Source organism: Zonotrichia leucophrys, chromosome 5 (genome assembly GCF_028769735.1).
Source record: "Zonotrichia leucophrys gambelii isolate GWCS_2022_RI chromosome 5, RI_Zleu_2.0, whole genome shotgun sequence".
Classification (NCBI taxonomy): Eukaryota; Metazoa; Chordata; class Aves; order Passeriformes; family Passerellidae; genus Zonotrichia; species Zonotrichia leucophrys.
The window spans coordinates 2,964,233-2,985,337 of NC_088175.1; the positions used below are offsets into that span (position 1 = coordinate 2,964,233).

Sequence of the window (21,105 nt, forward strand, 5' to 3'; positions counted from 1 at the left end):
ACTTAATTTCACTAACACTCCATCAGGTAGTGGAGCAGAAATAATTCTGTGATCGTAGACAAATATTGCAGTGTAAGTCCCACCACAGAAATGACATTATTCAATAAAGATGTTCAGATGCAACTGGGGGGTTCTGGCGTTTGGCTGAAATTGCAGTGGTCCACAGTAAAGTCTAAATTCAATTCTTCCATCTTTCTAGTGAAGGTCTTAAAGGTGAAGGATATTGAATGCTAAAAAGTGCCTTTGCAAATCTCATATTTTGGAGTTGTTAATGAATTATTATAAATTTGGAGTAGGGCTGTGAACCCACGTCTGTGTTCCCCAGATTAATTTATTACTGAGCTACAAAGGCCATGCTTTTTGTTTGTTTGTTTCCAACTGCAACAATTTGCAATAGTATATACAAATAAGGAAAACTCCAGAAAAAGTACTGAGGCACAGAACACCCAGGAGGTCTCAGCAGCCTTTGGCTGAGGTATTTCCCTGGCTTTTATTCTCTGAGCTGGAGCCAGCAGATGTGCATCCTGGACCTCTGTTTCTCAGCCTCCTATTGTAGTTATTGCAAATTGTGTGAGATTTTTTTCTTAAACAATATCAGAAAAAATATTGGTAAAAGATTAGAGAAAAGGCCTTTGGTGGGGAGGTTTTCAGCAAGTATGGGTACAAGTGTGGGATGTGTAATACATCTGTTTGAAAGTACAGCACTTATTTACAGTAAAGAATTTTGCTGTCACATCAGCTGAATGCAGTTTCCAAATTACATTATCTCTGTTAAAACTTGTTTTGTTATTAGGAGTATTTTTCTTATCTACATCCAGTCAAAGTTAAAAGTTTTATGTTTTCCTATAGTGTTCTAGAAAAAAATAGTGTGAGTAATTTTGGAAATATGGAAGGCGTATGTTCCTTTTATCCCTGCAAAATAAGAAAGTGTGCTACAAACTTCAAAGGGAAAACACAGTTTAGTGAAAATGGAGAAATACATGCAGCAAAATTCAGTAATATAAAAGGAATTTATGTAAAAGAACAGTTGAATATTCACTTTAAATTTTATCAGTTGTATACAATGAGAGAGGAATCTGAAGTTAGCAATTGGTTCCTTTGTACAGAATTGGATTTAACTTAATACTAGGAAATCCCCATCTGTATCTCAACTTATAACCTTAAATTATATGCTGACTTGGCAGTAAAATGATGTGAGAAAAGTCATAAATTTGACCTTTGTGCATATTGTGTTTCTTAATGTCCTTATTCTTTGTAGTATAGATTTCAGTGCACTGCTGTGGATTTGCCTTGGAATAAAGTGTGTTTGATCTGTACATGCAATTGTTCCTGATAACTATGTATATTAAAAACAGAAAAACAAGGTGAGAAAGGAGATTTGATTGTATTTAATGTACTTATATGTGCTTAATTCTCATGTTTTATAAATTTCATTCAAAGGTAAGTGATCTTAATGATAGCTGAATGCCAAGGTAAACTGCAACAACTCCATTGTTGAAAAGTACACACAAAAAAACAAACTGTGACCTGAAAAGTAAACTTCCAGAGGATTATAGGAGAAAGTTTACTTACACATCAGGTATCTTAGTTGTAATTGTTCTGGCAGTTGATGTACATAAAATGAACAAAGTGGCTTGGCCCAGTATTGCATTAACAGTCGAATAAATTAATGCATTCTCCATTGTTTACTTTACCTCCCAAAGTGTGAAAAAATTGCACCTTTGAACAGTAAACTCGATTGCCATAACCATCTGTTTGCAGTTTCATTACACACTCCTACCAGAATAACCTTCTCTTTGAAGAGAAAATTGATATGGGTTGTAAAAATTACGGTCTCTGACCTTAGGTTTTATGTCCCTTGAGGTATCCCTGGTGTGGTCTCCACTGGTGGATGTTAAGGTTTCTTCAAGAAGTACCTTTATGTCTTCCAGCTAATTTCAGATAAGAAGCCATGCATCAAAGAGTTGCCTGTCACACAGTGCTGAGCACTCCAGTCTCTTGTTCGAGCCTTAAAATGAGCTGAGTGGGACCCCACAACTTTGTCCTGCCCTGCCCAGAACTGCTGGACATCTGGGCATACTACATGTCCTGTAGTATGGAGGGTGTTTGTCTGCATGGACTTCACTAGCTCAGTCTTGCTTCTGAAACTGTTCATATTGTCAATTAAAGACAATTTGCAGCACTATTATTTAGCTTCAGGTAGAATATTCACTTTTAATTCTGTTAAATTGTCATCAGTTTGTGTAATTTTGGGTGCATACTCTACCAGGGCACTAAACTGAGTAATTTCCAACTGAAATACTTGAATAGGGAAGTTAAAAACTGAAAAATGCCATTATTTGTAATCATGATGCTTTTAAAATAAACACTCTGGATAGTTTAGTAATGAAATATTACAAGCTTTGTTTAAAAAGCAAACACTCCCCCCCTTCCTCTTGAGCTTAAACAGTGGCTTGTTTAAAAAACCCAGTAAAATTCCATAACACTTAAACTCTTTTGAAGTAGTTTTTCAACATCAGCAAGTAATTCTGCAAATTGCTTTTGAAGATGAGGCTTCATTTACTCCAGCGTGTGCAGTCTGATGGAGTGGATTAGTGGGTGTGGACTGAAATGGTAATTTGGGGTTTTTATGTGCATATGTCTCTCTGTAGAACACTCCCTATCTCACAATTCTCTATCCTCCTGCAGTAGTTGTGAGAGGACCAAGGCTATTCTATTTAATAGTTACTGCTGAAGACTTGCAGTCTGTATGATGGTGTTGCATTCATGTTGACTAATAATTTTTCATTATTAGTTTTTCACTTTCATTCTGCTAAATAATTTTTTTCATCTGTTTGTTTGGCTTTTTTTTTTTTAGAGCAAAAAACCCCCTTTTTTTGATTAGGTGAGTTTCCAGAGCCAGCCCACGCAAATATCAGTGGTGAGGTGAGGGTAGAGTAAAGATGTGCAGGTGGGGTAGGAAAAGGGGCAGTTTGGTTTTCTCTGACTTAAATTATTTTGGGACTGCATGCCAGGTCAGAGTGACTTCAACATTACATTTGAATTAGTAGTTACATTATAAGACAGCCCAGCATGACAGTTCCCTAATACTGCTGTGTACATTCTAAAGGAAAAAAAAAGGTCACTCAGCTAATGCAAATAGAAATTATTTTCTTGATTTTAATATTTTTGTATTATTATAAATAATAATACAAATTTAATATTTTTGTATTATTATAAATAATATTATAAAAATATTTTAATATTTTTGTAACTGAGTTCATGGTTTTATGCCAGCTGAAAGTGCTTCCTTTCATTTTGAAAGATAATGCAGAACTTTCTATGAAGTGTGTAATTATATAAAAAGAAGACAGCATTCTCCCTGCTTGCTACAAATCAAACCTTTCAAGTAGACAAAAAAATTATGATAAGTCATTATTTCAAACAAATTTCAGATGCAAAGTAGTCTTTTCAAGACAGGATTTATCTTTTAGATGAAAAAGTTGAATATTAAATGTCATTGAATTTTTGACTGTTCATTTGCAGCTTTTTTTTATGGATGAAGATTTATAGATACAGCATGGTAGTACTTCAGCTTCTATATAGAAAAAATCCACCCCACTGACTCATTAATCCAATAAAAATATTCAACAGGAAGCAATAAAGCTTTTAAATTATATTGACCAGTTATTGCATAGGTATTCTCTTGTCATTTTGAAATCTTGAGGAGTCCAAACTTGCTTTAGCTATCTCAGTTTGATTTTTGTTCTTCATACAGGTTTCACAGCATTGCGATGACTACCAGTGCTTTATTTCTTTTAAAAAATTCCAAACTTTGTATTTTGAGGATAATTTTTTTTTTATTCACATAATTTTTGTATATGCTGAAAATAGTATGAAAAATGTTCAGACAATGCAAGGTAATTTGGTGACTAATTGTCTCTGATAGTGAAGTGAAAAGAATAATGTCCTGAGTTTGTCCTGGAAGTGCAGTTTCTGCAGGCACCGAAAACATTTTGTATTGATTCTATAGAACAGAGAGTTCCAGCATTAATAATTGAGCTGACAAGAAATTGTTTACATTAGGTTATCAATGCTCATATGTTGCCACTGAAAACCACTGTAGATGTGACATCAGGTTCCATTAGGCTGGAAAAAGAAACATAACAAGGAATCCTCAACTGGTAGCAGCACTTCTTCAGCAGTGAGAGGAGGAAGGAAGGGAAAGGTTCACTTGCAGAGGGAAAGGTTCATTTGCAGAGGGATGAGGACAGAACTTTTATGGCTTTACCACAGGGGAAATCCACTCTGTTTAACCCAGGGTCTGGGACTTGAGAAGCAGCGGCTTACACACACCTTTCCTGTTGTAGAACTGTATCCTTTATAAACCAAAAAATTCTGAATTACTGAGTTGCTTTTATTGCAAATTGCTTTTATTGGTCATAAAAAGGTGAATATGGCTGAAAAGCATTAAGGTGAGACTCTTAAGAAATAAAGGTGGCAGGAGGTAGCAGGTGCTGGCTGTGTTGGTGCAGATTTTTGTCATCATGACTCAGTTTCTTGATTGCTCATGTGGAGTAACCTCACAAAAACCCATCTAATGAAATGAGAAGTTCAGTGTTCTCTTGCTATGAAGGTCTGGGCAACCAGTTGCCACCTCCACAGGAAAATGCATGGTGAATTTCCAGATAGAGGCATTGCTTTGCACATTGGTACTAAACTTTGTGAACACATTTGTAGAAGATTGGTTGAATGTGAAAATAAGTTCAATAGAAAAACAAGTTTTATACTTTTTGAAAGAAAAGCGTAACCCTCAAACCATTAAAAATTTTTTTGAGAGCAGAAAAAAAGCAAAAAATTGATTATTACTCTAGGGAGTTTTACTGCTTTGGTTCACGTAAATCATTAAACAGGGACCTCACTCTTGCTTGACTTTGCTGATTCTGGTTTAAGACCATTATTTGCCAATTAATTATCTTATCTGTTTTTCAGCACCCATAGTAGAATTATTTTATTACATGAAGAATTATCATTATCCCTTTGTATTAACGACATTAACTGCTTTTGTGTCTTAGGAGTGTGGAAGTAGAGTAGTTGGAGCAATGAAGACAGAGTTATTTTTCTTTTATAATTGTTTCAACTTTTCCAGTTGGATTTTCTGCTTTAAACCCAATCCAAATGGTAAAGACTGGGGAATCATGACTTGTTTGTCATTTTAACCCTCATAACTAGTGCATGTAGCTTATCTAAATCAGAATGTATTTGTCTTAACTGCCTCTGTTTGTTTACATCAACTTTTGTCTGGGCTCTAACTGAATTGTAAGATCATTGAACAGGAACTGTTCCCACTGTATGTGTTTAGTGCCTTTCACAATGGGGCACCAAGCCTCATGTTGTCTCTCCTGTAATGTAAACAGAAAGAAGTTAATCATTGTCATGGGCAGATTTCTATTCTTTCTCTTTTAGTGGTATATGTGATGTTAATTTGCTTATTTTGGACATATTTTGGACATATGTCTCCTGTATTTTAAGTGATCTGCCTGCATGGCCTGTTACCTTTCTCTCCAAAAGTATGTAATACAAGGTTCAAAACGTTTTTACTGAGGTGGTTTTGGTATAACTTTACAGTTCTTGGCCACTTAAACTTTCTCTGCCCAAGCAGAAGTCTGTGGGTAAACGTGGGAGATGACATAAGGCATTGCCTTTAATTTGGTCACTTTTAAAATTTTTAGATACTTGTATAAGGCAAATAATATATGAGAAGCTTTGAGTGGGTTTTGGGTAAATGGAGAAATAATCTCCTTCACTTATGTGCTGTCTGTCCAGAGCTCATTTCAAGGAGTCATTAAATAAGTGACAATCAATGTTTTGTTGAATAAAACTCCCAACAGAGTAACTGCAGGAAATCTGTTACTGTAAACCTGTGTATGTAGGATTTATTTTATACACCCTTGTGTGATGTTGTGAAAAAATTATTACACAAAGTTAAAGGAAGCATTAGAGCAGTTTTGTGAGTGTAGTTGCACACGCTTAAAACATACATGTAATGCAGTTTGTCTGCAGCTGTTTCAGAAGCTGTCAGGTAATTTTTTAAAAATAAGCAAGGCAAACCTCTCTGTGCAGCTGCAGAACTTGAGCACTGCTTCATTGAGATGAGGCAGATCAGAGAAGATCAGTGCCCAGAAAAACCTCAGCCTTTTTCCCAGGGAGGCAGCTATGACATAGTGCTTCTATATTATGAGAAATAGTGAATATTTTTCACCATCTCTGTGTAATTCATGGTTTTACAGACTTTTGCTGTGTCAGACCTTAGTGTGGCACTGTACCAAGGTTACCATAAGCTGTGTGCCATGGATTACAGCATCCCGTCTTTTCTCTTCCTCACCTTGAAACTCAGTAACATCTTATAACTGAAGTACCACAGCTCTAATTTAATTAAATTACTTGTGAAAAGGATCTCATTCTTAGGAAGATTCTTGGAATGATCCTTGAGGAAGAGCCTTATACCTCTCTCTATAAAATTGTGTTCAAGTACTTATTCCTTCCATTTGAAAAAGCTGCATCTGAAGAGAAATTGTGAGTGTCTGGAGGGCTGTACACCACAGCAAGACTGAGGGGATTGGTTTGTTTGGGTTGAAAGCCCAGGATGGTATCAGATCAGTCTAACAGTGATGAGTTTTGGTACCTGTGCAGACACATTACCTCATGTAAGAGCTTGTTCAAGAGCTTCTCAAGAACTTGGCAGATTGTGCATGGGCACTGCCCTCAGGGAAAAAAGGAGGAAGGCATTGAAGCTGCCCCAAGTGAGGAGCAGGGACTTCCAGTGACTTGTGTCAGAGCATGTCCAGGGTCTGTCACATGTGGAGCATACCCAGTATCACCCTACAGTCAGTGCCAGTGAATGTTTCTTTCTACATCATTAGCACAGCAAGTTCTTTTTCTCTTCTTTGTTGGCCTGCCTGGACTGAGTCTTAGGCAAGTTCCTCTAGCAAGCAAGATTTATATCCTTTAGGCATTCTGGCAGTGATTTGACCTTGCTGTACAGATATTTTGTTGCCTCAGGTGGTGGACAAAAGCAAAGGACAGCAATGTCCCTGGCACAGTGATTCTTAAGGCATTTTAGTTAGAGGGCATGTGGTAAAAAGAATGGTATTTTGATAGGCTGCAGACAAGTCCAACTTATCCATTACAGATAGTGTGAAGAGACTCCTGCTTGTAATTATGGCACTGAGCACTGAGGTGGTGCAGGAAGAATCTGAAGAAAATTATTTCAAGGATGGTAGCAGGTAGCAGGACAATGTGAAGATCAAGTATGGGTGATATAAACAGCTCTGCACAGGTAGGAGTCACATCTGCTAAACCTGCAGCCGCTGTCAACACTTGTCTAGCAGAGAGCACTTGGCAGTGCCTGGTTGTCCTGCAATCACCTGAAGCAGAAGGCAGTGAGTCTCCTTGTGCAGACTGCCAAGCTGGGAGTGAACTGCTGTTAATTCTGATTTAGTTACCAATGCCATTACCAAGTCAGTCTTCCAGACAATATGGTCTTGTGACACACTTTGCACATTCAGGTAGTACTGAAATGGCTACTTGTGCTCTCTTTTTAGAGTTGAAGGAGTGTGTTTAATTTGGGTGCCTTTTTAAGGCACTGTCTTTTGCCACCCTCTGGTGCCTTTTGCCAGACTTGAAGAGTGTTCTGGGGAAGCATTGCTGTGTGCTTTCTCTGTTCTTAAATTTTAGAGACAGGTTGCCAGGCAAGATGGACATCTCGTCTGACCTGGTATGGCTTTCTTATGCAATTAGTACTTATGTAAGTGATCTGTCTTCTGTGTAATGTGAAACGAGGTTGTCTCACATGCTGCCTCTCCTGGAATACAGCTTTATTAATTTACACATACTATATGCACTAGTTGAGTGTTGCAACATCACAGAACCTGATCACTGAGCACAGAACTAGAGTGTGATTACTTTGTGATTAAAGATTTACCAAATCGATTATGTGTTACACAAGGTTGCTGCAGTATCAGAACTGCTATTCTGAACAGATTAAAACTAATGTAAAATACTTCAGACATATTTATCTTTATAAACATCACAGGACACATTTCCTGTTTAAAGAATAATTTTTTAAATCTTTCTCAAATGTCATAAAATAATTCTTTCTCCTTCCTGTCATCAATGCTTAGATCTCCCAGCAATCAGTTATACTCAGTTCTCACTGCATTGAGAGATACTGTGATTGTTCCTTATTGGACATTGGAGAATGAACTACTTGTAATAATGCAATTACATATGCTTATTAAAAAGAAAAATGTTAAGGGTTTGAGAGAGCCTTTGTGTTTCACAAAGATACTTCTCTTTTTCAGGAATGATGTTGACCACTGATACCTTTAATATTGCAGCTATCTGTAACTGTGGTGATAGCAGAGCTTTGTCAAAGACCAGGATATATAGAGCTGAACAGTTTAACAAGTAATCATAGCCACTTGGCTTTTAAAAGCATGAATCTTCATCCGTTCAGCAAGTAATACTTTTGTCTCAAAGACAAGATAGAGATACTACATGCAGCTTGATATAGTTGGTTAGAATCTGGCTGGAATTAATGTTCTGTAAAGTATGTAAAGCAGCATAAGAACCATTGGTAACTGTTTACATGCTATTAATAATTAGCAACCTTCCTAGCAGTCTGTTAGGAAAGAACCATGCATTGGGTACAATAGAAACTCAACTCCATTCGGTTGGGTTCAAATTACATTTCACTTCAACAATGGGGCATGAATGGGGCTCATTTGAGTTTCTGCCACTGTAAACAAAGAGATGTTGGAATGTTTCATTTGTTTATTGATTTATTTATTTGGACAGGTGCAACTTGATCATATAAAAAAAAAATAATTTAAATATAGGCAGAAAATAGCTTAGTAAGCATTGTCCAGTCAGAGTATATGATATTAACCAATGTCTTGACTCAAAATAATTTAGTCTGTGGCTGGTTTTGAATTTGAGTCTTAGAATAATCAAATCATGTTCTGGAGAAAGTGCTTTACCTGAACCTAGAAAATAGAAAATACAGATTTTATTTTCTCATTAATTTCTTTTTATGTACTAAGTTCCTTCTTTGACTTTCTGCTAAAAATTATGTGCACGTCTGTGAGGTAGGGTGTGTTAATGGTAATAGAGCTCATCCTTGGGAAGAGGTCATTCAGTTCTGATGGATCCCATCTGTATGAGGATGATTCTCTAGGGTGTAATTTTCCTCAGCTATTTGAAACCCTCTCTTAAGTGCTCCAAAGTGATCAGGTTCTATAATTTGCAAAATTATGGCAAGAGGAAAGAGCTAGGAAGATTGTTGGTGGGATTGTATGTTAGAATGCAGTATCACAGGACTAATAGCCTAAATTAATGCAGGGAGAGATTGATTCAGGCTTTTTTTTTTTGCATCTCCAGCACCTGGACACCCACATTTCTCCAAAGTGAACACTACAAAGGGAGAATGGATGATGGTAGCACCAATTTAGGATTTGGGGCAGGGGAAGTTTGAGACTAGAGAAACAATATGGAGTTACATGCAGAAGACATTACCCGTGGTACAAAGTTTTCTAGTTCTTTTGTGTTAAATGGAAAATTGCTCAGCAATCTGCTAACAAATCCCACAAATACCTTGCTTACAGGTAGAAATAAACTTACAGAAAGATTGAGCTGACCTTGCACATTTAATTCCTTAAATTATCTTACCATACAACACAGCCCATGTTGCAGCTGTGTATTGTATCATAGTCCTATCAAATATGTTCCTCTGTCTCTCAGCAGGTGGAATGAATTGGATATACACTCAGATTTGGAAGCAATGCCTTTAATATTTCAGTTCACACTAAGAATTTGCTGTCTTTATTTTCATTTCAACATTACATTGCATTTGAGCAATGACAGGGCTTCTCCTGTGCTGCACACATTGGATTCCTGTCAGTGCTAACAGAAGGTATGTGCACACACCAATGGAAGCACGGATTAGAGTTTCTCTTGAGGTGAACAACTGTTTATAATTAGAGTTGTGGGAATGAAGGAAAACCCAGCTAGCAAGCAAGCAGTCCCTCTTCCAAAAAGCTTGGTAAACTCATAAAGCTCAGGGGCTTAATCTCTGAACCAGAGTGCTTGTTATCTAATCCCCACCAGCTGTTGTGTACTTGGTAGCCATGACATCTGTAATAGAGCTGAAGGGCCTGTCTATATTGGTTGGCACCTTTACCCACCAACTGAACTTGATTCTTCTCTCATTGCTCACATTTACCTGCTTTAAATCATTAACCAGTTGCTCAGGGTTTGATCATCCATTTAACCATACTTTATAATAGAAGTCAAGTGCTGCTTTTCACATTAAGCGTATTTTAGGTGTGTAGGTCTTCAGCAGGTCTCATTTTTGTGTTGCTTATAAGAAAAAGGTATCAACCACAAGAATTTCCTCTGGTTTCATATTGATTCCTAACACAGACTTAAAACTGACCTGGGAGTGAAACCTCTTGAGTTGTATTTGAACTGAAAAACACCACCACACTTCCAGTAAACAGAATAAAGGATTATATGCATCTCCATTAACTGATGTGTATGAATTGCTGTAGGTATAATATAAATGTAAGCAAGGTATGTGTGTTCATTATAACTGTGAAAGAACACTTGTTTTCAGAGATCACTGTCAGTTGTGCTGTAGCGGATATTGTTTTTTTTAAGCTGGCAGAGGACAGGAATGGGCCCATCTTGAGAAAAACAGCCATTTTATGTCTCCCAGTTCTTGAGTGAGTGCTGTGATTTCAAGCCCTCAGCACCACCAGCAGTGCAGAGGAACAGCTGCTGTGCAGAGTGGAGTGTGACCCCTTCATGCTAGGTGTGGATAAAACTCCTATTTTGGTCCTTGTAAGGGACCAAAGGGTCCTTGTAAGGGGTTAGAGGGAAGGTGCCTTATTCCTGGATCCCACATGGGTTTAGTTTGGAGCTAAGGGCTGAGCTGTTCTCTAGGTAAGAGCATTTCTGGACATGGAAGAACATACTTGTGGGTTATTTTACTGGTTAAAACAAAGCTGTTTATGGCTTCCTGGCACTGTGAATAGTTAGATTGGGCAGCTGAAGTTCATACTGTGGCCAAAACTGGGCCTGAAGGCTGCAATAAATGTCTGCTAGCTGTCATCTTATTATTGTGGGTCCAAGGTTTTGAACTGTCCTTAGACAGCTCCAGTGTCTGTAATACTAACTGTCAAAATCCAGAATACTGGCCTCATAAATAAAACTAACTATACTAAGTTTTCAAAGAAATGCCTCTCAAGTTTTGTTAAATTTCATTATAGTAATTTTTCAGTTGGAGTTAATTTGATTGATTTTTATTTTTTTCCCCCCCCAGAATGGCACGAAGAAGTTCTGGGATTTTATGAGGACACATGACAGGTAACAATGGCATCACATTATTTCCCATTATCTTCTGTTGTATTTCATACTGTATTCTCTTTTATTGGTCAAGTGTTGTTGAAGTTTTCTTTCCTCCAATTTCCTCTTCAATTCTCACTTCTTGTGTAATACTTACATGTGGTTCTCTACTGTTTAAGATAGAATTAGCAGAAATTTTAAAATCTCCTTGTGGTTTATTATGTTTTTAGTAAGTTTTGTCTTTTCTTGACTGTTCCAGTATTAGAGTTTTAACACATAATTGTGCATTAACACATTATTGTGCACATTATTTACACATTACATTATTAACACATTATTGTACATTTTAATGATTACATGGAAGATGGAACTGAAAGTTGGGATTGTATGAAATTCTCTTTTTTGAGTGAGAATTTATTACCTGAAGGAAGGAGTTTATTCTGTCTTTCCAAATGTGTTTCTCTGATCAGAGAAGAAAAGCAATGAACTTCTGACTTCAAAGATCAGTTAATACAACATTATAACAAATAAGGTGCATATAAAACAGACCAAGTCTCAGTGTTATTAAAAACTAAAATATTTATATATGTCTTCCAAAAAGTATTAATATTTGATCTGTTTGCTGAAAATTCAAGCATTAGAAGATAAAAATAAAAAGCAAGGGTAACAACTTTTTCCAAGAAAAAGCTTTTCTAAATCTATTAAATGTAAAAAATGTAGCAAAACACTAAAATAAATTGTGACATAACCGGAGCCACATCAGGAGATGTGTTTTTTGTGTGCATTAAATAACTTAAATCAGTTGCATTTTGGGAAATTCTTCTCTGTTGAAACCCTCTAAGTCCTTACGTGATTCTTTTTGTGATGTGAGTCTTTATATGCATGTGGATGCCTGGGAGGGATATAAAATTCTAGCAGCAGTTTTTATCTATATAAAGATTATGAAGGTAAAATTTTCAGGAGAATTGGGAAAGTATTAGTTGGATTAAAAATGCCTGTAGTGCTTGAGAATGAGGACAGAAAAGGGAGTGATATTTCAATACTGAACTTCACACTTGCTTTTGGAATTTGCCTGGAAGACAGTTCTGTCTTTGCACTTTGTCTGTCCATATGGGCATGTGCCTGAATTTATGATGGCAGATACAAAGGCTGAAATGATAATTGATTGCTGGAAATTTAATATATTCCCATTCAAGCAAGTGAATCCAGCCTCAAGTCACAGTGCTGAGAACATGACTTCCAGATGAATTTATATGACTATTTTTGTTTAAACTTTGGTTTATCACTGTGTGATAATGTGTGAATATATGCAACTAACTAAGTGGGGTAAGTATTAAAGGATCAGTTTTCCATGAACTTCTTGGGAACAGTATTTCTGAAGGACTTTTGTGGACATTTTTAAAATAGTTGAGAGCATAACTTTATAAAAAGGCTACAGCCACATGTCATGCCAGTCATCTCTGGTCACATAACATTTGTTAGCTTCAGATGCACAACAGCTGCCACCCCAACTTATTAGTGACTACTGTGGAACTGCAGAATGTCTAACACTCTTTCACAAGGAAATTCATGGCAGCTTCTGACACCAAAGGTAGTAATGTGAACTTCCTGCATAGGAAATCCATGGGTTTACATAAATTTGTTTTTGTGAATAGGAAGGCAGTTATTACCCAATACATTAGTCAGATTCAAAATCCCTTATAATACTTTAAAGCTCTACATTTTGATGTATTTTTATAGCTGTGATGCTTATTACATGGAAAAGTCATGCTAACCAGTTCCTGAAGATTATGAAGAACTTCGTGCTGAGAGAACTCTTACAGGTTCATTACTGTCAATGAAAGATAAATATTGAAGAAGAGGAGAGGTTTCTGGGACACAGTTCTGTTGGTCAGGATTTCCTGGTGTGTATGTCTACTTGAAGAAGATTGTACATGTTTTCCAGCATTAAGATCCCTTTTCCATAATACTTTTTCATAAGTATTCATAGCTTACAACTTACAGAAGTGCTGTAAGACTGTTAAATGCTCCAAGTATCTGTAATAGGACTGTTTACCTGAACTGAGCATGTTCTGTAAAGATCTGTAAAGAACACATGTATGTATTATATATTTACATAGAATTTATATGCATTACAAATTTAGTGATGATGAATTAAAAAAACAACTGTGTAATCCTATAAAACCAGACATTGTGCCTAACCCATGTCTTTATTTGTCATCCTCTTTCAGCAGCACAAGTTAAACATGCTTAAGACTGACTTCCTTGCTGCATGGTAGTGAAATGAGAGCTTATGTGCTGGGTTCCTTTGGGACCCCAGTGTTCTGTCTCATTTCCAATTAGGTCAATGTAAGCCAATATTTAATAGATTTGTATCAGAAGATGCAAGAAAATATTTACCAAGAGAGATGAAGTTATTGTTGTATAAATGAATCCTTTCCAACTGTTCAGATGAACAGCTGATTAAATTGTACAAAGACAAAAGCACAAGGGCTGCAGTAGTCACTTCACTTGCCTTAGATGTGAGTCATCTTTTAAAATCTCACTATATGTTGCAGTAGGGCAAGATCATTTAACCATATGTAGTCTGGTGGTGTAACTCTACCAGAAGGAAAAATAGCAGAATTGGTATTACTTTTCCTTTTCTTCCCTTTATTTATTTTCTTTAATTATTGCACATCTTGGGCATGAGTCTACAGTATGTGGTTCATGAGCTCTCTTAAGATCAAGATCATTCAGAACTAGACATCCATCCTGATGTCACTGCTGTAATTCATGTTGAACAAATAATTGCTTACTTCCAATCCCTCCCTGCCATTTAAAGACAAAAATAGTTATGTGCAATTTGTTACTGGTCACACAATAAACTGTGTTACAGCAAACCTTCAGAACCTGTGCTGTCAGAAGTCAACAGTGTGTCAGCATAGACAAAAGAAGCAGCATTTCTTACCATATTTAGGCTTAAATTCTAACAGGAGGAAGATCCACAACACAAGGACAATACCTATGGGCAGTAGTTTGGTCCTGGAATGCTTTGCCCAGAGTCTCCATCCTTAGAGAAATCCAAACCTTTACTGGACAAAGCTCTGAGAAATCAGGCCCAACTTAGAGAGTGACTTTTAACAGGAGATTGGATCAGATGATTTCCAGAAGTCACTTACATCCTGAAGGTTTCTATGATTTTACAAGCATATTAAATGTTTAATGAGTGTTACAATTCCCATCTGAAAACTGTCAAAAATTTGTAAACTTGTCAAGGAATCTGTCAATTCATAAGCCATTTTTTATTGGAAAATAATGAGCTTACTATTGTTCTTGTCCTGTGGAGTTAGATTTAAGTTAATATTTATTTGAAACACACAGATGAACATTATCAGAACTCATTGAAAGGTTTTACAATGTCATTAGAAACAACAATGAAATTTACTAAAAATGAATGAAGAGAAGTAAAAATCCTTGATTACCTCTTCTCCACTGTAATTATTGAACAAGTTTACTGAAGTGTTGCTCCTAAGAGTTAAATAATTTTGGCCTGTTGTGTCAGGCACACAGCACAAGATGCTTTCTGCAGTTATGCACCACTAACTTCTCTAATTAAGTGTAATTTTCACTTTAATACTCAAGGTGATGTGTTTGGTCATTATTAAACATATCCTGATGAAAATCAGGCAGAGTGCAAGCAATGAAGATTTAGACAAGGTTTATTTCAAGCTTGTTTTTAGGCTTGGGTCTGTCAGAACTGGTTAGCAATTTGTGGGGGTGTGATTTGTGGGCTGGTAATTTTTTTAAGGACTTGGCTTTTAAAAATTAAAATCTTTATCAGGAGAATATTTTCCTTCTGCAAATTTGTGGTGATTTTCTGTTAGAAATAGAAACATGCTAAATTTTACAGAGTAACCATCAATACCTGTAACAAAAAATATTCTCTAAAACCAGACTCAGGTTACAGTTATATTCTCCCTCATCCTAATTTTGCTATATATAGTACAGTAAGAGCCTGAAATGTAATACTTAAGTTCTACATTCATCTACTTTATAAAGCAATAGACCACATTCGTTTCAGGTTTCAGCAGCTCCCCTTAAACAGATTCAAGGCTTTTAAAAGGCATAATTTGGGAACAGATGAAGGTCAGTGTACAGTCATGTGCTCCCTTCTGTGCTTTGAGTAATAACGCCTGAGAACAGGGACACAACTGTACCTTTTCTTAGTTGACAAAACAAAATTATGTCTACGTCTCTGTGTGAAAGTATGAAAAATTCACTGTAAAGTTCACTGCATTTAAAAGAGAACAAATTTGAGGAGACTGCATTGTGTGCATGATAGTTATGTGAGTTCCTCTGAACTCTGAAAATATCGTGTGATGAATAAAAAGCATTTGGACTAAAAAACTTGCAGCTCTACATGTGCATTGTACCCCATTCATGCTGCATTTTTACCTGCAAGAACATGTCACAGTGACTCACCAGTAGCTCCTGACTTCAGAATTATTAATGAAAAAAGCTGAAAGTTTATTCTTATATTTCTGCTTTGTAAGATTTGTCTTTTGTGGGTATACCACTCATCATTTTTCTGAGTCTGGATTGAAGGCACTTGAGACAGTAATTTGTGTTTGGATTTAAGTGTTTATTACTTGTTATCAGTAAAACAGTCTCAATACTGTGAGTTTGGCAGCTTTTCATGAGAAGGCACAAAATGGCCAACAATCTTTTGTTACAAGGTCTTTTAAGACTAAACTATCCAATTAAGAACTGACACCTAGATTATTTCCCCTTTTAACCTAATAATTGATCCCAAAGAGCTGCAATGCAGATTTTCTGCCCAATTACAAAATGCCACCCAAACCCAAGAAGAGGAAGAAAGAAGAAGCATGAAGAAGAAACCCAGGACAGCACCCTGTGCCCTCTATCTTGCTTCCATCCACAGCATACTAAAAATCCCAGAACCTAAATTTCTCACCAAGTGATATACCTACCCTACTCTCTATAATCTATTTCACACTCTTGTAGATTCCAGTCTATCTTGAAGTCTGGGAAACTCTCTCCATGAATGAGGGTCAGTCAGTGCTCCCCTGGGGGTCAGGGCACCCCAGAGCAGACAGAGAAATATTCCCAGTGCCCTGGGCTTCCACAGCCTTTTTGTTTTTTCAAGTGAAGAGATTAACTTGTTTCACACAAATTAATTTCTAACAAATTAATTCCTAATCTAATTTGCTTCCTCGGAATAAACAACTTTTCACTTTATCTATTACAAAGACAACTGAAAAATGTAGTTTTCCATCAGGAGGGTGAAGGAGACCAGAGCAACCTCCACCTCAGCTTGTTCCCTCCTGCAGGCAAACAGGAGGAGGTTCTCCAGGCAGGTTAGGAGTGAGCATAACTCCACAGGAGGAGGTGCAGGTGTGGAGGCTGTGTGCTGTGCATTAGCTGGCCAAGGGCAGGGATCAGGAGTGCCCAGGGCACTGAGGGTCACAGCCCAGCAGCTGTGGCTGCATCCCAGCCCTGGCCAAGGGAGCAGCCAGGGATGGTCACCGAGCTGGGCCAGTGGCCTGCAGGAGCCACGGGGGCTATTCTGGCTCAGTGGCTGGAGCAGGCAGCTATGGAGACAGGGTGGAAGTCATGTGCCCTGACCACATTATAGGAGTGGATTAAATTCCTTCTCCTATTTCATATGCCAGATCATTTGGGCTTTATGGAAACTTAATCCTGTATGTATTTTTCTGGTTTATGTCCTAGTGTATTATAAGACACCATGAAATTTAACTCAGATGCTTCCTTTGTGCAAGAATTATCACAGTAGCTTTAAAATACAGCTTTTTAACATCATTACAGGTAAAAGAAAAATGTTTTTCTTGGGTGGCATATGCCTTTTACTTTCAGTGATGTGCTGTTATTCTCTAAACCTTGTCTGTCTTTGTAATGTCTCCTCCAGGGTGTCAGTGATGTGGAATTTTCTTGATTATCTTCAAAGATAGCATGGAAGATAATGCACTGTTTAAAATAACTGGAAGTAGTTCAACAAACAAAAATGATGAAAAGTTTAGGGAAATAATAGCTGAGAGAAGGGAATGAGGGCTGGGCATGTTCATGCAAAGGATATCACAACTGAGGAGAGAAATTACCACTTATAATAAAATGTAAAGGAACGTTACAGAACAGGCCAGAATAATTTAATTTCATCAGTAATCAATGACAGAATGAGAAATTATGTATGGTGGGGAAAGAATTTTTAAAATTAAGCACTAAGAAACTGTTTTTACCAATAAGCAAGAAGGCATGTTTTGTAATCACTGTCATTGAAAATGCTCAGGTCTAGGCTTGATATCTGACTATCAAGGATGCTATCAGGATAACGATAATTTTCCTGGTATTAGAAGGAAAAAATGTAGTAGCCTATTAGTTTCCTTCAGCCCAAGTAATTACATGATTTGTTTGCATACAATATTTGCAAATAAAATGCACTTAATGCTGTGTTTTTTGTTGTTCATTTTTGGGGTTTTCTACAGTGAAGACTTGACAGATCCTCTGCTTTTGTGCCAGGAATTCTGCAGGCGTATTTACTGTCTTTTAAAATGAGTTACTATGTTACCTTAGGATCCAATTTAAATAAAAGCATAGGAATGAGAGAAACATGAGATGTTGTAAAGTTATCAGAGAGAAACATGAAGTCATAAATTTTCAGATTCTCATTTCATCTTCTTAAGCATGTGATATGGAAGCATCCTATAGTGTATAATCTCTTCTCTGCTGTATCACTGAAACAGGGTAAAATGGCAATAAAATCTTTATAGAGGAAATTGCTTCATTGGGAAGTTGAATATTCACCTAATTCCAAGAATAGAATTCATGAAAATTCTTATAACTAAGTGGGTACATGAGAATTTAGACTGGTTAGTCATTGATTTCTGAATACAGGTTTCTGGTATCCAGATTAGAAGAATCTTGGATTTTTCACAAATTTAGGGATTTAATTTTCTAGTGTTTCCAACAATATGCAAAATAAATTAATGTATTCATTCTCGTACAATCACTGAAATCAGAAAGAGTCTTCCCTTTGCTTTCAGGTGATTTTGAAATAAACCTGTTCTGTGTTAAGGGTGCCAAGAGTTAGTACATGGCCTAGAGACATGCCCTGCATTTGGGATGGGTAAAAATAATCTTAGGAAAGCTAGGAAATGTTCTGTAGTTGGAGTACCTGTATTTCAGAATTTTAGCTGAAAATATCTCTTGGAAAAGAGGGAATTATTTAAACCTTATTCTAGAAAATTCAGGAAAATGTGAACAACTATCATTTTCTCACTGATGGTACTGAGAGTGTGCAGTTATACCTGGCAAAAGGTTGTGTTTTGCACATCATGCTTGGATTTTGGTAGGTAATAAACAAAGTTGCTCGTTTCCCTTACCTTAGTGCAGAACACTTGAACTTTTTTGTTTTGTGAACTGTCTTTGAAACCTGATGGTATTTTAAATATTTGACTTTTGCCATTTCAGAATGGAATAGAGACATACTTAGGCTTTTTAGGTGGATTATTTATTGGTCTTACTATGTGATAGCATTTATAAATGGCAGTTTCACGAACAATTAGGAATTGGAACAAAAGCCCATCAGGCTCTGACATCTGTTGCACATAATTCCCATAAAGCTGTATTTAATCAAATAAGTTAGCATAAAACCTGAATTTATTTATTAAAATATTTTGTTGAAAGAATCCCATTGACATGCAATGTGTCATTTCTAAGGGTATCCTGGGATACTGGCCAAGATATGACACTTCAGGAATGTTATTGAGAGCAGTGTGCTTTGATGTCTCATTTATTTTGCAGTTGAATTTTCTTTCTCATTTTTCTTTGTTGTATGAAAATAAGTTGCTGAGAGAATTGTTTATTCCAAAGAAGTTTTCCTGATGATATTCTCTGCTTGGCAATACAAATTGCTACTTTACAAGTAGATACAAAATGTGTTTTTAAAGTGCATGTATATGGGTTTGTTACCACTTCTTAGTTCATTTTTATGCTGGTCTGATGATTAACCAAATATATGCTTCCTGCTTTATGGTGTCATGAACAACTTCCTGCTGCAGTTCAGTTTACTGAAACCAAACTTCCTTTTTGATTTTTTCCAAACAAAAGTTTATTTTCTCAAGCATACGTGGCTCACCACTTTATTCTGGGTTTATTTAGTATTAAATATTTACATTGTGTTGGAGAAAGCATTCAAATTTCATCAGCACACAGAAGTCTTTTAGACATCTCTAATTATCTATTGCCAAATCCACTTTATCTGTGATTAGTATGAAAGGGTGAATGTTTTTGTCAGGAGCTTATAGCTTTGCTTTTGTAATGGGCTGCATTTTAAGCAGCCAATTGGATTGGTGTTGGCCTTTGAAAGATGCAAAATGCTTTGAAGGAAGACTTAAATGAACCAGTAAAGACTGTGCAAGCACACACATTTAATCTCAGGACTATCTGCATTATAGCTAAAGCTCTGGGAAACTAAAGGAATTGCACTGGAGAGTAATCAAAGGGTACAGCTTTATTACATCTCTGTTCTGAAAATGAAGGGGCTGTTTTCTCTGGCTTAAGGTGCTGGGTGCTGTGCTGATGGAAGGAAGAAGACAGCACTTTAGACACCACATTTGAAGTTTTCAGGACGTGTCCAGCTATGAAACTGATGGTTGATTTGAATACAGAAGTGGCACAGGAGCTACATACAATTTTTTTTTACAGACATCAAAAATAATTTGGAAATAAGATGAAGCATGCCCTCCTGAAGGTTGAGTCCTCCCAAAGGGTTGCTTTTGAGTGTTGGCTCTCAAACAGGTTTAGGTGATTTTTGATTATCATTTCAAATTGAAAACACAGTCATTTTAGATTCAGACAAGGAGAGGACACATTCACAAATGTGAACGTGGTTGTGTGGATATGTCAGAGCACCTTGCACGATCTGAAGGGGACCCACAGAGAGAGACTCTGTCAGCAGCTGCAGTGACAGGACAGGGAGTAATAGGTACAGATTCAAAGAGGGAAAGTTTATATTGGATATTAGGAAGAAGTTTTTTTACTGTGAGGGTGTGAGGCACTGGAACAGGTTGCCCAGGGAGGTTGTGGATGCCCCAAGCCTGGAAGTGTTTAAAGCCAGGTTGGATAACACCTGGAACAACCTGGTCAGGTGGGAGCTGTCCTTGCCTGTGGCAGTGGGGCAGTAGAGGATCTTTAAGGTCCATTCCAGCCCTTTAGCATTTTATAAACATAATTTATTTGTGATCTGGCATGTTTCTCAAATACGATATTTTTAAAAGACTAGATGGAATTATAGGCTTGACATAGAAAACTATGAATAATCAATTTGTCATCCCTCTATGAACAAAGAAAACCAAATTCATATAAGTTCAAGAAGAAAAACATATTTATACTTTAAAGCTAAAACAATTATGGGATTTCTGAATTATTTATTTATTTCTTACTAACTTTTCATCTAGTATGATTCGTAAATCTTGACATTTTCTCCTTTATGAGCTATGTGGGCAAAAATATTAAATGTATGTTTTATATTCACATGCTCTCCAGCAGAGATGAATGCATCTCTAAATACCTCTGTGGTTGCACAGTACATTTGATTATTTTCTTCTGATTGTATCAAAGGGAATTTTAAAACCAAATATCTGTTGAGAGTCAAGGGGGCTGATTAAATCACTTACTTGCTTTTATTCCTGCATGCCATTT

General features: G+C 36.7%; 1 protein-coding gene across 1 annotated transcript in view; it reads left to right on the plus strand.

Moving 5' to 3' along the window:
- Nucleotides 1–21,105, plus strand: part of NUDT14 (nudix hydrolase 14) — a 60,097-nt gene that overhangs the window by 16,709 nt on the left and 22,283 nt on the right. Inside the window, exon 2 of the mRNA XM_064715101.1 lies at nucleotides 11,363–11,406. Within this exon, the coding sequence (XP_064571171.1) occupies nucleotides 11,363–11,406 (44 nt within the window). The remainder of the gene's footprint in view (nucleotides 1–11,362; nucleotides 11,407–21,105) is intronic.